This window comes from Rhamphochromis longiceps, linkage group LG15 (genome assembly GCF_057381845.1).
Source record: "Rhamphochromis longiceps isolate RC_006_pf linkage group LG15, R_longiceps_female_GT1.1, whole genome shotgun sequence".
Classification (NCBI taxonomy): Eukaryota; Metazoa; Chordata; class Actinopteri; order Cichliformes; family Cichlidae; genus Rhamphochromis; species Rhamphochromis longiceps.
The window spans coordinates 12410363-12430683 of NC_140571.1; the positions used below are offsets into that span (position 1 = coordinate 12410363).

Below are 20321 nucleotides of genomic sequence, written 5' to 3' on the forward strand. Positions count from 1 at the left end.
GCTGGATTTTGCTTTGCATGGGGTGCTGCATGATATCAGTTGCACACCACATCTCCACTTCCTAAACCTACCGTCACACTTGAAATACTATAGGATAAAACAGCTTGACTTTTTACATCACAGGGAAATAAAGTGAAGAGCTTTACAAGTAACCCTCATCAATGACAGACTGCAAATAATTCAAATAGGTAAACATTTGTTTAACTTGCTTTTTGTATGTGTTTGCACAGCTTCACTGCTTCCATTCGGCCCAGATAAGATGTGAGCCAACAAATGATGCTGCTCTCACATGAACACCAACACACAACTGTCTTTTTGTTTTTAGCCTCCTCCTGAAAAATACCAAGTAGCTAAGACTTAAAAAATATTATTAGCACAAATTAAACCAGATGTGCACTCATGAAGCTAAAATACTTGGGGCAACAAAAACCTCTATATTAGGCACTAATGACCTAATTAAAATATTATTTATATGCACTTCTACAAACGGTAGCAGGAGTATGTTAAAAATGCAACATAATGCATATGATTTACAAGAGAAAACAACATTTTGGAAAAAAAATATAAATATAAAATATAAATTGCAATATAAATTCTTAAGGTCATCCTGCCTGCTGACATCACAGTCGCAATCCAGCAAATCCTCCTCGCTCGTGCATCCTTCCATATTATCCGTACCCAAATCCAAAACCATGGGGGTGCGGGATTCCTAAAGACAATCTTAACCTTAGGAAGTGTCAGTCCAAACGCTCTGTTTCGTCTCTGAGCAGCACATGGGACTTTCTCTCAACTCTGTGTGTACAGAGTGGGAGGGCCAGCAGGTAGTGGCAGGGTGGCACAACTGTGACTTATCAACTGTTGCTCTCCAAGGTTAAAAAAAGAGAAGCTCCAACAGATATGTGTGTGTGTGCTCAAGTGCGAGTGGAGTGACAAGTGCTGCTGTTTCTAAAAAGAGACTTATAGTCAGAGGCATGTGCTGCAGAGCTGGACTGTGCTGGAATATCAGACACACAGAGGGAGTGTGAACAGCAGTAAGGACTGTAAACTTTGCGCTTGTACACGCAACTCGATGGACAATAGGACAATAGTAATAAAACATGGCTTCCACTGAAAAGACAAAATCCAAAGACTATGAAAATGTTAACTTACAACACATTCTGCTCAGTCTGTGAGAGGAACAAGGTCACTCTTCGTGTTTTGTTTTAGCAAAGGAAGGATATAAGAAACAAAGAGTCTGCAGCTGTCTGTGTGAGGTTAGAAAGAGTTCTCCTTTTCCTCCCTCCCCCAGTACAGTCCCAGAGGGGAACTGCCGGAAGACAGCAGACCGGGGCAGCTAGAGGCAAAGTTTGGGCCAGGTCACTTTCAATTCACTAATCCTACGTTGCTTACAGTTCTAGTTTCAGCGTGCATTTTTTAGTACCTTTCATATCAGCACTGAAACATAGTGGAGGAGTGATGAGGAATGTGACCTCTCTCTCAGCTTCACTAAATGAATGCCCCACTGATGCTGGTAAGGAAATTCCTCAGCAGCACTGTGGGAAAATTAATTCCCCACAGGCTCCAGTTCAACTAGTACCTCCTTGTTCCCACTAGGGGCCAGATTTACCACAGCATTAAACTGGGTTTTGGCATAAAAACTGTACTTTTGGTATTTACACAAAAAACACATGACAAGCTTGAGTGAAAGCAATGGGAACTGATCCTGTTGCATGTATTTTTAGGACTTCCTTTCTTTAGGGGCAAAATATAGGAAGGAGAACATATAAATCATGCAAACTGATTTACTAACATTTGTAACACTTTTGCAATTTACTAATTGCACTGATATTTAAAAAAAAAAGCATGTCTTTTTTTGCAATTGATATTGAAATGACAACAGCACAACTTCTATAAATCACCAATAAAACTAACCACACCTATGGGTGCTATTTAGGGACTGTACTCACATGCTAGTTTGCCCCATTTAGTAAATCCGGCCTGCTTCTTATCAGCATTAAAAAACATTTAATTCAACATAATGTCCTGGTATTGTCCTGACACTGAAAACTGTTCAAACTTTAAGACAGCTTGGGAAACCTTTACTATTTAACTTTGTGATTTGGACATGGACCCTTCCTTTCAAGTCTCGTACACCCACCTGGCTGCAATGAGATCCAGCAGGTGTTGCCAGCGCTCGCTGACTTTGTTGAGTTTGTGCTGGATTTCCGTCGCCTTGCTGTCTTGGCTGGCCCTGGCCAGACGCTCACCCATAACCTGCAGCTGCTGCTTGTTCTCCTGAGCGACACTGATCTCCTCCTGGTAGTCCTGGTGTGCAAACATACATGAGGTTAACACAGTGAGGACTACAGCGGTTCAGTGCTGTAGTTTAGCTGTATTTTAGTAAGTCAAGACTGGCCATTTTCAGACTTCAAAACAAGCCAGACTCAACTCTTTCATTTGTCTGTACTCGATACTTCTGTATCAAAGCATACTCTTTAGTAGTTTCTTTACAAGTGCATTAGACTGTTTTGAAATTACCTTGCGCAGCTTTTCAATCATCTCATCGATACTGATGTCCCCATTCTGAGAGACTTTGCTCTCCATCTGTGTGAGCCACTCACACAGTTCCTTATTCTTCTCATTGAACACAGCCCACTCATTCAACTTCTCGCTCACCTGCTGCCTGCGCAGGGAAAGCTGAGGGGACACGGGTGGAGACAGGGACAAGAGAAGGGGTGAGAGTGAGAATATGTGACAAAAGCAGTATCAAAAGTGAGCATATCAAGAGAAAGAATATAACTGGTGGAAGATGAATTAAATAGAAATTAATAGGATTTTAAAAACAGAAACCAGACTAGAGCAAAGTCCTTAAAAAAAAAGACAAAAAAATGGCAGACACAACAATGTGTGTGTTTGCGTGGATGTACCTGGTGGCAGACCTCCTCCCACTGGCGCTGTAGCAGCTGGAGGCGTTCTTGTAGAACTGTGATGTCATCAGCACTCACCACGCCCTCCAAAGAGTCTCTCAGCAGGAATAAGGAAGTAAGGTCATCGGTCCAGCCCTCCACGCTGCTCTCCAGCTCCTGCATCCATGACAACGAGAAATTAAGTAGGAAAAAAGAAGCAAGGCAAGCAGTCCCCACGTTCAAATGCAAAGACAGGAGAGAGCATGTCGAGAGGGTTGATTAAAGCAGGAAACACCACAGAGCATGCATGCTGAAGCTGAGCTGCAGCACCTGCATCCCCCGAAACACTAAGAAAATGCAAAACAGCAAAGTGACAATGAATGTTAGAGGAAGGCGCGGTGCCAAATGCTATGATTCGACATTGGTTTACTGTAAATCCCTAAAATAACAGCAGCGCATTATATTCAATGCAAAAAACAGCTACATTCAAGGCTAATAGCAGATAAGGTAACAGAGGCATCCAACCTTGCATCTCCTCCTCCGTCATTGTGACGGTTTTGCTGTACTGTAATCATTTGCAGACCCAGAGCATGTCTCCATTACGCAACTCACACACACACAAAAAGGAAGCACGCACACACACACACACACACACAGGGATGCTCTCTCTCTGTCTCATGCGCACGCACCCTCTCTCTCTCTCTCTCCCGTTCTCTTTCCCCACCCCCTTTCTCCTCAGCTGATTCTATGTGCAGCTACTCACACGGTCCTCCTCCTCCTCCACCTCCTCCCCCGAGGAGCAGCCGAGGACGTGTGATGCATGAAACATGACTGCATACACTATTGGGTGGAGATGAAGTAAAAGAAAAAAGAAAAAAAAAGAAAGATAGGGCCTGGGTCAAATTAAAAAAGTATTTAAATTGATAAAGGGTCACTTAAAAAAAACAACAAAACAAAACAAAAAAAAGTTTCGTAAATGACATGTCAAAGGAAAATAAAGCTACCCTGACTACCGCACACAAGGTCACGCAATCAGACAGCAGACTGATAGAAAAGGGCGTTTTTTTCTGTTTCTTTTTTCTTTTTTTTGTTCCTGCTCCGTCTGTTTGTCCGTTTATCCCCGCAGATAGATTAAAGAGGTAACGAGAGGACATGCCCGAGTTTGTTGATGTGTGAATGTTTAGACAGAGAGAGAGAGGGGGGATGTGACTGATGAGAAACAGCCAGTAGGATGGAGAGTGGAGAGAATCTACATATCAACACTTTCAGTAAAGCATTAAGCTAAAACAGAAAAATGAAGAATATTTAAAAGAGTGTGTATGTGTGTGCGAGAAAGAGAGAAAGTATCATATTCTCCTCACCTTGCATCTGATTTGCTCTGAGTGCAGCTCCTCATGGTGGTCAGGCAGAGGCACAGACAGCTTTCTCTTGAAGGCCCTCAGCTTCTCCAAAGACACATCTATGCCCTTCTCACATCGCTCCCAGTTCTATGCAAGCACACGCACAGTAAGAATTAGAGCAGAAAACACACCCCCCCCCCCCCCCCCCCCCCCCGACACACACATAACACACACACACCAACTGCAGACCTTCCCATTTGCAGGGAAGTTGCTGTGTGTTCTTCTTGCAGCCATAGCAATGGCATCGCAAGCAGTAAAATGCAGAATACACAATTACAGACTAACAAGGACACACATCACAAGGCTGAAGTCAGACCCTATCACTTACAAATGGCCAACTTAGCTCTGAAGCTCTCAAGTAGCAGCTTGAGAAAGAGTGATACAGCATAAACAGCTCTCTAACAAAAAACAGGGAGGTTCTGCTCCAGAGGACGTGGATTACAGCTATTTTTAGAGACTAAACAGCAGTCCAGTTTAGGATAAAACATTACAGTATTTGGTAAGCAGTGGAGAAAGGCAGCATACCTGAAGCAAGAGTCACAGTAAGAGAAGAGCCAAAACAAGACTAGAAATGCTACAGCAGCTGATTAAGAGCAAACCAGGGAAGACAACACAGATCACAGGGGAAAGAGTGTATGACGAAGACCTTCAATGAAAGAGCCAAAACCCCGGATGTGTCTTTAAACTGCGTCACTTAGTCCCGTTTTAAACAGGGCACTATCACAGCTTCTAAAATCCACCTCGCTGGGTTCAAATCATTACAGCTCACTGCAGTGTCTGCAGTCTGTGTGCGTGCCTGTATGTGTGTGTCTGTGTTTGCCCTGGGCTGGCACTTTTTTTTTTTAAATCTTGGTGCCATTTTGTGGTGCTTGAGCCTGAGTGTGTGAGCAGAGAGGCTCAGCTATTTATATAAGGACAGAAGAGTGCTCCATCTCTGCACTTCGCTTCTTTTCAGGCCTTAAGGTGCAACGCTGCATAATTAATGTGACAACCTGGCTCCACTGTCCTATATGTACAACTGGGCATGCTCAATAAAGGCTCAGACGGGCCAATGCCCTTCAGCACCCTTCACAGCACCTTTCTACACTGCAGTATGTGGGAAACATGGCTTAGCCTACGTACAAGAAAGACTTGACGTTGTAAAAAACTAACTGCTGTAAAATCACTGTAACAATAACACTCAGGAAAACATGAACCAGATGGTGCTAGCAATCACGAGAGCAGGAAAAGAAAAGTATACTTTATGAAGATTAGTTATTCTCGAAGCTGGCGTCTGACCTTCAGTAAGCCCTGCAGCTGCCTCCTCTGCTGGTCCAGGCGATGGTGGGCATGCCTCCACCTCTCCTGAATCTCCATCAGCTCAGTCTGCAGTGTGGACTCCGCCTTGGCGTCCGCTGACAGCAGCAGACTCCTGCCGGCCTCTACGGTGAGGATGTAGCCTCCTTGCTGCCGCTGAAGCACTCGCTCCCTCAGCTGAAGGAGCAGACATGAGGCAGAGAGTTTTGTTATCAGATCAGGATTTTGATGTTTTTAGGTTAATTTAGTGCTCAATTAAGTTTTGCAGTTTGAAGAGTGAAAGGCTCAGGCTATAAAGTTTGTTTTTACAGTCTTTTTTTTTTTTTTTACAGATTTCAAAAGAAAATTTTAAAATATCAGTACAAAGTTAGTATAAAAAGCAAAAGAGAAGATTTAAGTAATGAGGCTGTAAATGTCTTGCTGAAGCTTACCTGTATCTGATCTAGCAGGTTTCTGGCCTGCTGCAGAGCCACTGGTTCTCCTGGCTGATGCACATCTGGATCACGGGTCACTTCCTGTAGCCATCGGAGCAGCTTCTCTGCCATCTCCCGGTAGTTCTGCCACTGCCGAACCAGACTATCGATGATGCCTCGCCGCTGTTGTGCCCGCCTCACCACACCTTGCCACTGATTGCTCAGCAAAGCCAATTTTACACTGAAGTCGTAACTGTTAGCATGGCAAGAGAAAGAAAAGCGTGTTAGCGTCCCTCTGGCCTTAATTTCCCTGAAACTCCTAAAGAGATTTAGCAATTGTCTGCGTGCTTTTACCTCTTATCAACTTGTCCTTGGTCCAACAAACGATGCCCGTCACTTATGATAGAGTAAAGAATCTGCTGTCTGCTGAACATTTCTGCCTGGAACAACTGCACATGCACACATATGAATCAATAAAACACTGCACGCAATCAAAGAAAACACTAAACAGCATAGCAGCAATCCTTTAATGTAACACAAATAAGCTGATATATACAGACAACCACTGACCTCATGGTCTCTCTGTTGCTCCAGCAGACTCTGGTAGTTGCCTGAGATCTCAGCACCTAGCTTCTTCTCAGTCTGAGTCAGGAAATCCATCCAGGCCTCACACTTCTCAAGGAAACTCTGCTGCTGGAGCAACACCGACTGCAGTTTACTGGAGACGAATAGAGCCCTCATTAGAGACATTTACATCACCACAAAGAAGATCACTATAGCACTGTGTAGTCACAACTCTGCATGTTTCTACTATTAAATTCATCAAACATTTACAGTTTTCTATTGATTTTTTATGATATGGCAGGTTGTAATCTAGCATAAGTGAAGGACACATCTCTATCAGTGTCAGTGTAGCATCGTTTCCTTTTTATCAGCTTCTTTATTAAAAGTGTATGACTTTTGGGACCTTTTGTTCCATGAATCAACATTATTATGGATTTCAGATGTTTTCCAGGTCAGCCACTTATTTAATAATGACTAAGTGACTAGTTAAAGACTTAAATAAACACTTAATAAATGACTAACTGTGAAGTCAGACAGTATAAACATCTCAAGTTCAACAGTCTGAATAAAAAGACTTCGCCCATGTTTGTTACGTCCCCTTCAAACATGCACTCCTTTCGATAATATGACTTTGTTTGAACTGGTTGGCGTCATGTCTAAATGCTCGCTCTGGTCACTTTTGAGAGCAAACTCATCAGGTTGGTTCTACATTTACAGATCACTTTAAACAGCATGCACGTGTCACATGTCTCAGAATGCCCAGAATGCAATAACATGAGAAAAAACACTCTAGCACACTTGTATCCGTCTGCCATGCTGTAAGAATGAAGTTCTGACCCCTTGTATTTTATGCCCAGTGGCAAATATTTTGTATGTATCAGAGTTCATATCAAAGAAGCATGAACCTAAAAAGACAAATGCCAAAATGCTTTCAGTAAGACACTGATGAGCTCAGCCATGTTAGGGGTTTCCCACTGAAGTTGTACTGTATAAAAAAGGATCCCCCACAGCAGGTAGTTTGATTTGGCAGAGGTTTAAATTGGAGTCCCTTCCTGAGGCAACCAAAGGGGGATTTTTGGTACCTGAACCTCTCGGTGAGGTGAGCAGAGTGAGTGGCCCAGGCTCTGTTGAGACTTTGAAGCCGTTTAATGTCTCTGTCACTGACTGGTATTCTGTACACCATCTCATTAACACGTTCCAAGTCTGGAGATAGACTGCTCAGCTTCAACAGGTGACCCTGGAAAAGTATTATGTAAGTTAGAGGACACGTGACACATAAAAATATAATGTTAAATAACACATTAAAAACAAATCTTCTAATGTGGACCATTCTTAATACCTTGAGTTTTTCTATACGCGTCTGGACCACATTAAGGTCGGGTGAACCCACTGGGTCCGAATCCTTCAACACTTCCTCAGCCTCCTCAGCCATGCAGATCAGCTTGTCTAGCTGCTCTCTGAAAACCCCACACGTCACAGATCCACACTAGAGACAGACAGGTGATACCGTGTAAATACAAACTCAATGGATTACCAATCGCATACCTTTCTTTAAGGTGTCTTTTTTCTTCTAGTTCCCACAACCCTACCTGCAATACATCCTGTTGCCTGTGCAGGGCGTGCTCTAGTGCTGCTAGGCGATGAGTGAGCGACAAATGGTCGGACTGAAGGGATGCCGCAGAGGAGGAGTCGACTTGGCTCCTCAGTTGTTCTCCCAGTGCTTGCAGCTGCTGGAGGGACTGCTGCACTGCGTCTTGGTCACAAAGGCAATCCTGCAATAATTCAGGAATAATTTTCAGGAAGAGAGAGAAAGAAGCTAGGAATCACTGAATGCAAGAATTTATAACCAAAACTGGTAATGTGTTGGGTTTTTATTTGTGGTATTTGTAAGGATTGGAATTTTTGGAAACTAAAGTATCATTTGCCACTGACTACAACAAGTTTGAGTGAGCAATAAAAGTGAAGAAACTCTTAAACAGAGTGTAAGCAGCTCTGAATTCTTAACTTTGTCTGGCAGTGGTTTGCATCAGTGATCCGCAGTAAAAAATAAAAACAGTCGGCTTACAGTATTAAGACTGTGTGTCTCTAGACATGCCCCAGTACGGTCCTACAAACCCAGCATGACACCGGGGGAGACCCCTGTAGTGTAAATCAGGGGCCTGTCTTTCCCTTTCCAGTCTCCTTTGAAAAGGCTTTTGTTAGTTGTGTCATGAATCTACATTCAAGCGGACAAAAGGACAGGGTGGTATTCTGCAGTGCGGATAGAAGCTTTGTGAGCCGTCACAGTGAGCTGACAAGCAGTTTAGGAGCTTATTCCCAAATTCCTCAGAAAGGAGATTGAGGGATAGCAGGAGGAATCCTCTGATATATTCTAAGCCACAGAATATGTGGATGCAGTATTAACCTAATGCTAAGCTCAGGCATTGGACGATAACTACAGAAGAGAATGTTTAACATGTCGTGCTCCAGTGTCTCATCTCTGCTTACATTGCAGTCCTTAATCCAGGCACTGCTTTCGTCTTCAGTTATCTCCCTGTCAGTGGCGCTCCTCAGAAGTCGATCAGCACGTTCTTCCTGTTTGTGGACTGCAGTCACGCACTGGCTGTACAGTGACCTGTAGCGCTGCCACAGTCCGAGCAAGGACTTACTGGTCCTTAGCTGCTCTGAGATCTGCTCTAGCAGAAGATTCCACCTGAGGGAGAAAATTTTAAAAAGTGTTATATTCTGAAATCAACTGAGGGTATAGTTGATATTTAAGACTGAAGTCACTCAGAGATGAGTTGTTTGTTACCTGATGTTGACGTCCCGGAGAGCTTTGTTGAGCGTTTCCGCCACCGACGGGTGGCACTCCGTTAGCAGCTGGTGAGTTATGGAGCCAAACTTCCTCAAACTACTTTCCTGTTTATCCATCTCCTCCTGAAGGCTCTAAATGGCACAGGTACCCACAATGAATAAAAACTAGCCACAAATAACAGCGTGCGGTTTATTTTCTGCACTTCTCACCTCTAGACTCTCCACCTGCTGCTGCACGGCCTCCAGAGACCCATTAAGGAGACGTAGCCTGGACACAGAATAACGCCCCTCCATCAGGTAGCCATTTATCTCCTCTGAAGCTCGCCGGTACAACGTCCACTGCTCCAGCACCGACCGCAGGCTCACTTTCATCTGACTTATCTGATAGGAAAAGTGGGAGACGAAATACGTAAGTGTGGGAAAATTCAGAAACCATCTAAAAGTGACATCAGAGATGTGAGAAGCTCACCATGTGGTCCAAATGAGCCCAGGACTGGTTTAGTCCTTTAAGAGTTTCCTTTACAACACAGCAAGCTGCTCCTTTCTTATCCTGGATGAGAGCATTTCCTCGTTCCTCCGCTTTCTCTAGATCCTTCTCTTTTTCCTTCACTAATTCTTCCAACTCCTGTGAAAACAACTTTATTTATTTTAAGCTCATTATTTAAAGAACAAAAACAAAACCAAACAAACAGATTTTTGCGTGAGTGTGGTCCTACCTGACAGTCTTTGAGTGCACTCTGCACCGATGCTACATCCTCTATCCTCTGTCTCTTCTTCAATTTCTCCTCCTGTACTGTGAGCCAGGTTTTCAGTGCTTGAACTCCATTTTCATGCTCCAACCAACCTTCCACAAGTCCTTCTAAAAGCTGAATCTAAAATACAGAACATTGTGGAATGGTTAAGTGACTCGAAAATGGTGAAGAGCAGCTTTTAAGTACACGTTGAGGGCTACCTTTTCCGCAATGAGCCCCTGCAGTATCTGCCATCTTCTGTTCATAGCTCCTAGCTTCTCAGCAAAGTCCGTTTTGTCACTGCGCTTTCCCTCCACATCCTGACTGCTGATCTGCAGCACTGACTGGTTTACAAAGTCCACAGTCAGCTGCTTACACGTCAGATCTATACGAAAGCCCTGTGAAATTAAGAAGATGCATCATGAGACAGATGATGGGGAGCAAAAATATCAATCCAAGGACCGGTGGCATGAAAACCTCTGTACCTTATACTTCTGCAAGTAGTCCTGTACCACCGCTGAGCCCACAGCTGCCATGATCTTGTCCTGATCTTCCTCTATGATGTTCTCCATGAGCGAGATCCAGCTCATCAGCTCTGTGATGGCATGCCGTGATGCTAACTTCTCCATCTGCAGCTGAGGAAAAGAGAAAGAAGAAAAGAAGTTAGAGATGTCCAAAAAGTTATGATAAATATTGACTTTGTAACAGCTGCTTTTCTCAAACCTGGTGGAGCTTCTCTTGTACTACAGGGATACGAGTCAGCAGCTCAGCCCACTGAGTGTCGACTTGGCCCAGCGCTGTCCTCAGGCCAGCCGTGTCCACCCTTTTTAGTCTCAGAAGCTGGTTACCTGTGCTCAGCACTGACGAGCGCAAAGACGACTTAGCGTCCACCTCTTTGGAAAACTCCTACAAGAAAGAGAAAAACAGGAGTTGGATTTCACACATTTGTTAACTTTACGTCATTAATAGGTGTGTGACACATTTTTGCTGCTGATGTAGACATAAGCATTATTAATTATTCTTTTTACAGCAGCACAAGGGATGGGAAGAAAAAGTAAAATAGAGATACATCAGAAAAATAAAAATAAGACAAATAGTGTACAAAACCCCCCCCCCCAAACACTATAGTATGTAAAAATGGTCACTATTTACAGTAAAACGCACAGATTTTTTTTATATGTACATAAATTACAGTGGGAGTAATAATGTATATGCATGTATTTTTAAACAGGGTGTTGGTATTAAACAGTTTGACTGCTGTCAGGATGGAGGACCTGAGTTAATGTTGACAGCCCTAATAAAACCACAACTAACCAGGAAGGCACAGAGGTGGTCTCTGACAGTCTCCAGCTCCTGAGGAACGGTCACCGACTGGGTCGTCCAGAACTCCAGTCTGTCCAGGGCCGACTGCAGCCAGTGGCTCAGCTCTGCTGACTCACTCTGGTACCTGAGATTTACAAACACACAGACTTAGAGGATACTTTCAACATCATTCAGGCTCTAAGTGTCACAAACAGGGTTGCTGAGAGACCAAGAGCGAGGACTGTAACCACAGACCCTTACCTGGTCCAGTGTTTGAGTGTCGAATCAAGGCGGTGCAGCTCCTTGTTGACCTTAGTGGTGGAGGAGAGCCAGTGCTCTCCCAGCTGTGTCAGCTGGTTCTCCAAGTCTGAGCAACCAACAGACAGAAAAAGCTTCTTGCCCTCCTCTAGTACCTGATAGAGTTGGGGCTGGTGCTCAGTCAGGCTGGCTTTAAGTCGCTTTAAGAAAGAGGATGGAACAGATAAATAATCAGTTTATTTAAAAAAGCATATCTGACTACAGCTTTCTGTAAAGTGTGCAAAGACATTCACCTGGTAGAGGCTGATCCTTTCGGTTAGCCTCTCTTCCGTTTCCTCTACCAGACCCACAGTGGGGATGCTACACTCCACCGCCTCCAGCTGTCTGCACAGAGCCTGATAGTCCTCCACGAGTCTGCTCCATGACTGTGAGAGCGAAAGGAAAGTGTATGCTATTTATTTTCATTTTCTAAACCACAAACCACTGCTCTTTGGGATTAAACTGAATAAGACTGCAGTTACTTTTAACCAATAGCTCATTATTATTCCTACCTCCAGAATCCCCTCCAGCTCCACTCCTCTTCTATGGGCCTGTTTGAGCACACTGTGGGCTAAAGCCATGGTCTCTTCCAGGGTTTGACTTTCCCTCTGAGACACCAAACCAGACACTTTACTGAAAAATGTCTGGGTGAGTATCATATGGCATTCCAGACCCTGGAAAAACTCCTGTATTAAAAAGAAAAAAACAACATTTTAAATCCGATTGTACAGTAGAAAAGATAACTAAAACCAATTAAAAAGTTACAAAATCAAAGCCCCCTCCTTACTTTGTGTTTGTCTAGTAACATCTGAACCTCTATGACTGAAGCCACTGTCATCTTTTGGTCAGCAGCCATCTTGTCCTGAGCGGTGTCCACCAGGTCATTAAGGTCGTGCAGTGCAGCTTCATACTGAGCCTTCAGAGACAAACCATGGTTCAAACTACTCCGTCTGGAGCCCACCATGAGCACCAACTCCTCGTATGCATCCTAAAAAGACAAATTAATATGTGACACAGTCCCTGTTACAGTGCTGGAGCATTATGATCACAGTGTAACAGAATGAAAGTATTACTTGTAGTTTGAGTAGCTCCTGATTGGATGATGAGTCTGATTGGAGTCCCTCTGCTTTCGTCTTCAGCTCAGTAACTTTCTGCTCAAATTCCTTCAGGCTGTCTTCCACTTCTGATAATGTCTGTAGAAAATGCAACATATTTACTATAAAATCTGTTTGTAAAAACTCCCTTTAGCATATTAAATCTGCATCTTAAATATGCATCTAATTCTTGTGTATTTGCTGCTGGTGCGCATACATACCTCTATCTGTTTGGATGCAGGTCTGTCTGCAGTTCCGGCCATCTTATGTAGCAACTGGTGTTTGCTTTCAGTCAGGGCTGTGAACAGCAACCGCAGTTCATTCTGGCAAAAATAACACAAACAAAGTCGGGGAATAAGAACAATGATGTTGTAACATCAACAAGATGCTTCACAACCCAAGTTTCCAGTAAAACTATTCAGCTTTAACACCTGGAAAGCTGAATGTTCCTGCAGCCTGTCCCTCATGGCGTCACAGTGCTGTTCCAATGCAGAGTCCAGCAGGCCCATCCTCTCCTGCAGGCCCTCTAGCGTGTCTTCCATCAGAGCTCGCTCTTCACCTCCACACAGCCTGTCCAATCCACCACCCAGCAGATCTCTGCAATTTTTCACTTCTCTGGTCATCTCCTTCAGCTGTTTATTCAAACCCTATACAGGGGAGCCAAACTCAGTTAGTATTATTTTATATTAAAACCTTGAACTCAAGTAAGACAAAAGCTTTTTGTTAATGCTCGAGAACAGCTAGTACTTTTCCTCCTGCTGCGATTTATATGTCAGACTATTTAACATCTTTATTGCTGTTTGTCTTCTCCTACCTCCAAATGTGTGAGCTGTGTCTCTGTGTCCTCAGAGAGCAGCACAGGACCAGCGAGCAGCTGATTCTCAGCAGCATCTAACCAGGACGAGGCAGCTGATACTGCAGCATACAGGTCCTGCTGGATTGTTGCCCCCCCTAAAGATGCTGCAAGCTTACTCTCACTGCCCGCTGCCTGTGAGGGGCAAAAAGATTATGCACTTGATATTTTGAAAGGCATGACTAAAAATAGTTTTGTATTACTGGTTAAAAACATTTTTTATTTTGAGAAACACAAAAGAGAGATTAACATGAGAAAATGTTTGCTTCACCTCCTCTGTGATTCTTTCTAAAGTCTGGCTGCAGGCCTCAAACGAAGCTCTAGGAGAGCAAGAGTCCTGGCTGGTAGCCTCACCTCTGAACACCACGCTGGGACTGGACAGACGGGACCGGTGGAGGACCTGCACACAAAGAACGAAATATGAGAAAGCTCAAGGTCACACTGGCAGCATGCATAACAATACAAGTGTGAAATTTCATCAGTGGAAGAAACAGTATGAACACAAACTTCTAGCTTCTAGTAAGCACATTTATTTAAAGATTTTTAAAACCATTTAATGCATAAAATAAAAATGCACAGTTTCTGGCATGTATACCGGGCTAAGCTGGTCTTGCTCCAGGGAGTTCAAGGAGAGCTGCAGCTTTGTGTTCTGATCATTATTTAGGTTTTCCCATCTCTGTCTCAACTGCTCCAGAGGAGACAAGGTCTCATTCTCCAGCAGCACTCCACCAGACACAGACACCTCACTGCAGGAAGGAGAGGACGTCATTAGAGAGCAAGGCAACGCAAAAGCTGTGTCGTGGTCAAAATCCCGACTGGAAAAAACAAAATACTCACAATTTTTAAATGTTTTAAGGACGGAAATTATTTTTCAAGATCTTTGATAAAATACCTGTCCCCATTGGGTGTGGTTTGTTGGCCGAGTAACTCCTCTCCAACGCTGGCTACAGACTTGAGCAGCTTCCTCTGTTCAGCGACGTGCTCCTGAAGCTCCTACAAAATATATTACACTTGTGTTCGATTTTATCTATATGAAATATGCACTTTCTTTTTGCAGTGGATTCTAATAAAAGGGGAGTAATAATTACAAATTGCATATGAGACAGTCAGCTTAGGTCTTTCAAATATATATTAGAGTATAAAAGAGCTTCCTCTTACCTTCTGTCGACGCAGGTTGTCGTGTTGCTGCTGCGTGCGTGTTGACCGGGCCTGAGAGAGCCAGTCCTGAACGTTAGGACTCTGGGACAGAGACGAATCTGGCTCACTGTCCTCCTGCTCTTGCAGTGAACCCTGGGACAAAGATGGACATTAGGTATAAGATGTAATTTTGGAATAAGAGTATTTAACAGCTGCCAATTTTTAAGCCAATTTTTAGTAAGCAGAAATAAATATGCCCAACAGCCTAACACATATCTATGATATTTATCATTAAATTATTTTGAGAATGGTAAAGATGAACTAATATTTATTCATCAGAGATTGCTGCAAGCATGTACCTAGAAAGCTTCACTAGCCTTCTGATTTATTATACAGTGATTAAATATCTGAGGATTAATGTGAACAACCAAAAGGGCATGTTAAAGGAGACCAGGAGCGAAAATGCAAAGTGAAACTTTCATGTTGTGTCCTCAGAAACGCACCTGATCGAATACATTTAGTGTTTACATCTGATGAGTCAGCATCCTTTTGTCTAAGCGCCATTGTGAGACACACAGCTGTTGCTGTTTCACAGTGGAAAACAGTGGACTTTTATGAAAGCGCATGAATTAGCCTTTAGTACTTTTTGCACAATGCTAGCATTGACGTCGCAGGCCAATTTAACATAATGCAGCAGAGCAAAAGAAAAGACAAAGAAGCATGGAGGAAGGAAAGCTGGGAAGTGAAAATACACTGGGGTGTGGAGGGTTGATGCAGCCATGAATGTTGAGACAGTAAAGAAATAACATATGACTGCTGATCTCACCTGTATGTCAACTTGTTTGTCCTGCAGCATCTGCTGCAGCTCTAGCAGGCTGTCTTTGAGGGAGCGCAGTTTCAGGGTGAGCTGCTCCGCCTCGCCTTTGGTTTCAGCCCGGCCCTCCAACAACAAGCTCTCGCTATGGACGGATAGCTCTGATAGGTACGACACCTTCTGTTCGATCTCATACAGCATATTCTATTAAAAAAACAGGATTACAGTTGATCAAGCATTAGCATTTCTCATAGGTTTAAGCTGCTCTCCTCAGCTCCCAGATTAGTTTCTTAATAGAAACAGTTTTAAAGAGTCTTCCCTTTTAGACTAAAAGTCCAGAGAGAGCTTGAAAAGGCCAACAATTGTAATGAAGTGAAGAGAGGCGGTAGTTTGTATTCTCTAAGCTTGTATTCTCTTCTTTCACACAGGGAAAGAAGGGCCCTCAGTAGAGATGGGAGGTGATCATGTGCAGAGAATTTTCCACAACAATACAGTGCGCCTCTTATCCCTTAGTTTGTAGCGTCACTCTGTCATTCAGGAGGCAGGCAAAGAAACTGGTTTATCTCCACTTCTGCAAAAACCTCCATAGTGCATTTTAATTAAAATTCTCAAACACCAGTTACAAAGTTTTGCAGGTTTTTTTCTTTTGATGAACAGACCGAGTAAACAACATAATAGAAACTGCTATGATGACGCAATTAAAGCTCAAAGTTTAAAGTTAGGAAAGCATTCGATTGAGAACAGACTGAAGACATATGTGAGTAGTTTTTAAGCTGCTTACATTGTGGTGTGCAGGCATTTAAATAAACAGAGTGGGTTAAGTAAGTTCAACAAAATACTTTCCTAAGGTCTCTGCATATCATACCACATTTAAAAGACGATTAACCAGAAAACTGAAATTTTAAGACACAATTTTTTATCATTATTTAATCTGGACATGAAGCTCAGCATGGTCCAGACCTTTATATGTGCAGACCACACAAAGCATATGTGAACTACAGTTTAATCAGCTTACTGTCTCCCAGCTGCTACAGACACACTCTTTAAAACACTGACTCTCTGCCTGGGGGACAGAGCGAGTATTATAACTTCTAAGAAGCCTATTATGGAGCATCACAAGGCAAATATGTAAACATCTCACAGCTCACATGTAATATGAATGTAGAATATGTGCAACATGAATATTTTAGCATCTAGGCTCTGCCGTAAATCCCCACAAGAAAATATTGAGTTTGACACAGCAGGGAGTTAGATGTGACAGTATTTTTAACATAATAACTCCCCTCCCCACAAAAATTAAATCATGAGCCTGACATGCAGAAAATTCCCAGGGGGCAAATCAAGTAGGACAGAGTATCTAATGGTGACAAATAAGAAAGAACCATGAATTATAAATTTAAACTAAAAGATTGAAAAGCTAGAAGATCTCCAGGGCAACAGGATGGAGGAAATATTGGATGAAATGTTTGAGATATTTGATATAGTACGACAACATGTAGACAGAAGTTAAAAACAATTATTTTTAAACTCTAAGTACGAATATATCACTTATATATATACACCTTTAATAATAATGGACACTAAGATTTTAGTTTTAAATTATTTAATCACAGTGGTACCGTAAAATTCAAATGCTCATATGATGTTAATTATAAACATATGATAATATTGCAAAAATATACATATATATAATTAATTAAGCTCAAGTGCAGTTATGGTTTGTTAGCACCTTCCCCAATTGAATCAATTTTCCATAAAAAGACTCCAAAAACACAAAAACAATGCTTTTTTTTTTCTATAGAAATGAAAGTGAATGCAAGCATGAAGATCAGAGAGTCCAAGAAAAAGTACCATTTCTAGGACAGTGAAGCAGCCAGATACTTCAGCCTTTGATAAAAACACAGCAGCATACAAGCTGTCATCCCCAATTTTGTTTCTTTAGAGCAGATTTGGCTTCTCACCTGACAGTCGATGAGCTGCTCCTCCATGTCCATGTCTTCATTTTGGGGCTGAAGGGCAGAGCTGAGAGTGGCGCGAGTGCTGAGCAGCCAATTGTCGAGCTCCTCGGCCTCGCTGTGGTATCGCTGCAGCGCCTGCTCCTGTCGCTGCTCCTCCAGTTGTTCACTTAGTTTCTCCTGTAGAGATCAATGCGACGCATATCTTAAATTCTCAGGTGAGCTCACCAGAATTATAAAGATAAGGAGCAGACATAACATATACAAGCACATGATAAACTAGAAAAAGTATGAGGTCTTGGTAAATCACCTCCAGCAGCTGCCGTTTCCCCGAAGCCTTCATTCGAATGGTGGCCATCCTTTCTCCCAGTACAGTGAGAGTAGACTGCAGGGCCAGCTGTTCCCCAGCATCCCCATCACTCTCTGCCAGCTCCTCAGAGAAGCACATCTGTAGCTCACCAATCTCATCCTGCAGCATCAGGATCTCATCCATCAAAGCCTGAATAAACGGCAATAAGACGTGTGTGAGGATTAAAATGAGAATATACAAGAAAAAAAGAGCCAATGGGAATTAATTAACATATATCTGTAATTTATCATTTCAGTCCGGTTGTTTTCCAAAAAAAATGAAAATTGCGAAAGTAATACCACTATATAAAAGTAATGACAAACACAGTTTTACCAATTATAGGCCTATTTCTCTACTGCCTCAATTCTCAAAAGTTCTAGAAAAACTTTTTAATTCAAGATTAGAAAAATTCCTTGAAAAACATCAAATAATAAATGTTGGTCAGTATGGTTTCAGAACGCAAAGAACCACTTCAATGGCGATAATTGAGGCAGTAGAAGAAATTACTGATACACTGGATAAAAATAAATATGCAGTTGGTATTTTTGTTGATCTCAAAAAGGCCTTCGACACAATCAATCACTCAATTTTACTGGATAAATTGGAAAGATATGGTATTCGAGGGAAAGCTGGTAACTGGTTAAAAAGTTACCTAACGGGTCGGGAACAATATGTTAGCATAGGGCATTACCATTCAGAGAAACTTGGTATTACATGTGGTGTTCCCCAAGGGTCAGTGTTGGGACCAAAACTTTTCAATGTATACATAAATGATATTTTTGATGTTTCTCAAGTACTTAAACTCATACTGTTCGCAGATGACACCAACATATTTTTCAGTAGCGATGATTATACTGATCTTGTAATGACCGTAAACAGGGAGCTAAAATTAATAAAAAAAATGGATGGACATAAATAAATTATCATTAAATATAAATAAAACTAAAGCAATGTTTTTTGGTAATTTAAAATATAATATAGAATTACCAATTATCATTGAAGGTGTACCAATTGATAATGTGAGTGAAAACAAATTTTTGGGAGTTATAATTGATAACAAAATTTCATGGAAACCCCACGTCAGACACATAAAAACCAAAATTTCTAGAAGCCTCGCAGTTTTGAACAAAGTGAAACAATTCCTTGATAAAGATGCACTTCGTACTCTGTACTGTACCCTGGTTCTTCCATATCTTACATATTGTGTGGAAGTGTGGGGAAATACATATAAAAATACAACTAATCCATTAGTCACAGTACAGAAACGAGCACTGCGTATTATTCACAAGCCTGGTTATCTAGATCATACTCACAAATTCTTTCTTCAGGCAAAGTTACTTAAATTCCAGGATCTGGTTAATTACAATACATCCATAATTTTTTATAAAGCTTTTACTAAACTTTTACCGGCAAATTTACAAACTAGATTTGAAATTCGAGAAAAGGTTTATAATGTGAGAGGCTTTGGAGAATTCAAATTACCCAGAACTCGAACAACCCGTAAAGGTTTTTGTGTGTCTGTATGTGGTGTGAAAATCTGGAACAGTCTGAGTTTACAATTGAAACAATGCAAAAATATTCATAGATTTAAATTTCTCTACAAACAGTTGGTCTGGTCACAGTATACTCAATGATGGGTTTTAGTGTGCTCTGTAATGTCTGTTCTCTTACCATTGCTGGTATGGATTCCAAATAAATAAAAAATAAATAAAAAAAGTGTGCGTATGTATGTACATATATGTACTTGTGTGTGTAGATATATATGTATGTATATGTATGTGTGTTTGTTACTTGTAGTTATTACTGCCTGTTACCTGTGGTAATGCAATTTATAATTTATATATTCTGTATTCAGTTATGAAGGCTCTAATTGTTGGTTGCGAGCTGCCGCTTAGATGCTTGTATGTGCCCGGAGCTGTTGATGGGTCTGTATGCAATGATGGGCGTAGCTGCGGGAAGTTTATTGTTTTTTTTGTTGATGAGTGAGTATAGGGGTGGGATTTAATAAGTTTTCTTCGTCCCACTCCTTTTTCAGGCAATTTTTGTTTTTTGTTTTGTGTATTTTATGTTCAATATAGGTATTTGTTGTGCCTGAAAATGAATAAATAAATGAAATGAATGAAATGAAATGAGAAGAAGAGGCTGAATAGAAGATGGTGTGCCAGCAGTGAAAGAGGGTGTGCAGAAACCTCTTGACAGTAGTGTTGCAAAAGCAAACTGTTTCTCTTAAAGCCGTGATGTTGGCATAGCAACGAAGAACAGTGCCATGCAGTCTGTCCAACCATTGCCTTGCCCCGTGCAATATTAAACCCCCGAGTCGTACTCTGTTTCCCAAGAGCTCGCTGGTCTATACCATCTTTGTGAGGATGTCTCCCATGAGCCTTACAGATTACACTTCATGTATTACACTACTACTTTTACACTCTTTATCTGCACTA

The 20321-nt window shown here is 42.0% G+C and overlaps 1 protein-coding gene and 1 long non-coding RNA gene across 2 annotated transcripts in view; one reads left to right on the forward strand and one right to left on the reverse strand.

Annotated features, from left to right (window-relative positions):
- Positions 1 to 20321, reverse strand: part of syne1a (spectrin repeat containing, nuclear envelope 1a) — a 124217-nt gene that overhangs the window by 11127 nt on the left and 92769 nt on the right. The window contains exons 96-130 of the mRNA XM_085383127.1: positions 17845 to 18033; positions 17541 to 17714; positions 15592 to 15783; positions 14787 to 14918; positions 14521 to 14621; positions 14224 to 14374; positions 13900 to 14028; positions 13590 to 13763; positions 13207 to 13422; positions 12997 to 13098; positions 12755 to 12874; positions 12469 to 12669; positions 12194 to 12367; positions 11936 to 12067; positions 11646 to 11842; positions 11397 to 11529; positions 10806 to 10988; positions 10568 to 10717; positions 10304 to 10480; positions 10068 to 10223; positions 9821 to 9976; positions 9562 to 9732; positions 9350 to 9483; positions 9046 to 9250; positions 8148 to 8330; positions 7898 to 8044; positions 7641 to 7795; positions 6565 to 6712; positions 6349 to 6443; positions 6013 to 6247; positions 5564 to 5758; positions 4247 to 4372; positions 2907 to 3062; positions 2518 to 2676; positions 2138 to 2304 (exon numbers count right to left, since the gene is read on the reverse strand). Coding sequence (XP_085239253.1) covers positions 2138 to 2304; positions 2518 to 2676; positions 2907 to 3062; positions 4247 to 4372; positions 5564 to 5758; positions 6013 to 6247; positions 6349 to 6443; positions 6565 to 6712; positions 7641 to 7795; positions 7898 to 8044; positions 8148 to 8330; positions 9046 to 9250; positions 9350 to 9483; positions 9562 to 9732; positions 9821 to 9976; positions 10068 to 10223; positions 10304 to 10480; positions 10568 to 10717; positions 10806 to 10988; positions 11397 to 11529; positions 11646 to 11842; positions 11936 to 12067; positions 12194 to 12367; positions 12469 to 12669; positions 12755 to 12874; positions 12997 to 13098; positions 13207 to 13422; positions 13590 to 13763; positions 13900 to 14028; positions 14224 to 14374; positions 14521 to 14621; positions 14787 to 14918; positions 15592 to 15783; positions 17541 to 17714; positions 17845 to 18033 — 5615 coding nt within the window. The remainder of the gene's footprint in view (positions 1 to 2137; positions 2305 to 2517; positions 2677 to 2906; positions 3063 to 4246; positions 4373 to 5563; positions 5759 to 6012; positions 6248 to 6348; positions 6444 to 6564; positions 6713 to 7640; positions 7796 to 7897; positions 8045 to 8147; positions 8331 to 9045; positions 9251 to 9349; positions 9484 to 9561; positions 9733 to 9820; positions 9977 to 10067; positions 10224 to 10303; positions 10481 to 10567; positions 10718 to 10805; positions 10989 to 11396; positions 11530 to 11645; positions 11843 to 11935; positions 12068 to 12193; positions 12368 to 12468; positions 12670 to 12754; positions 12875 to 12996; positions 13099 to 13206; positions 13423 to 13589; positions 13764 to 13899; positions 14029 to 14223; positions 14375 to 14520; positions 14622 to 14786; positions 14919 to 15591; positions 15784 to 17540; positions 17715 to 17844; positions 18034 to 20321) is intronic.
- Positions 14809 to 16143, forward strand: LOC146652200 (uncharacterized). Its single transcript, XR_014907705.1, has 3 exons — positions 14809 to 14940; positions 15619 to 15747; positions 16008 to 16143. It is a non-coding gene; the product is annotated as an uncharacterized LOC146652200 (long non-coding RNA).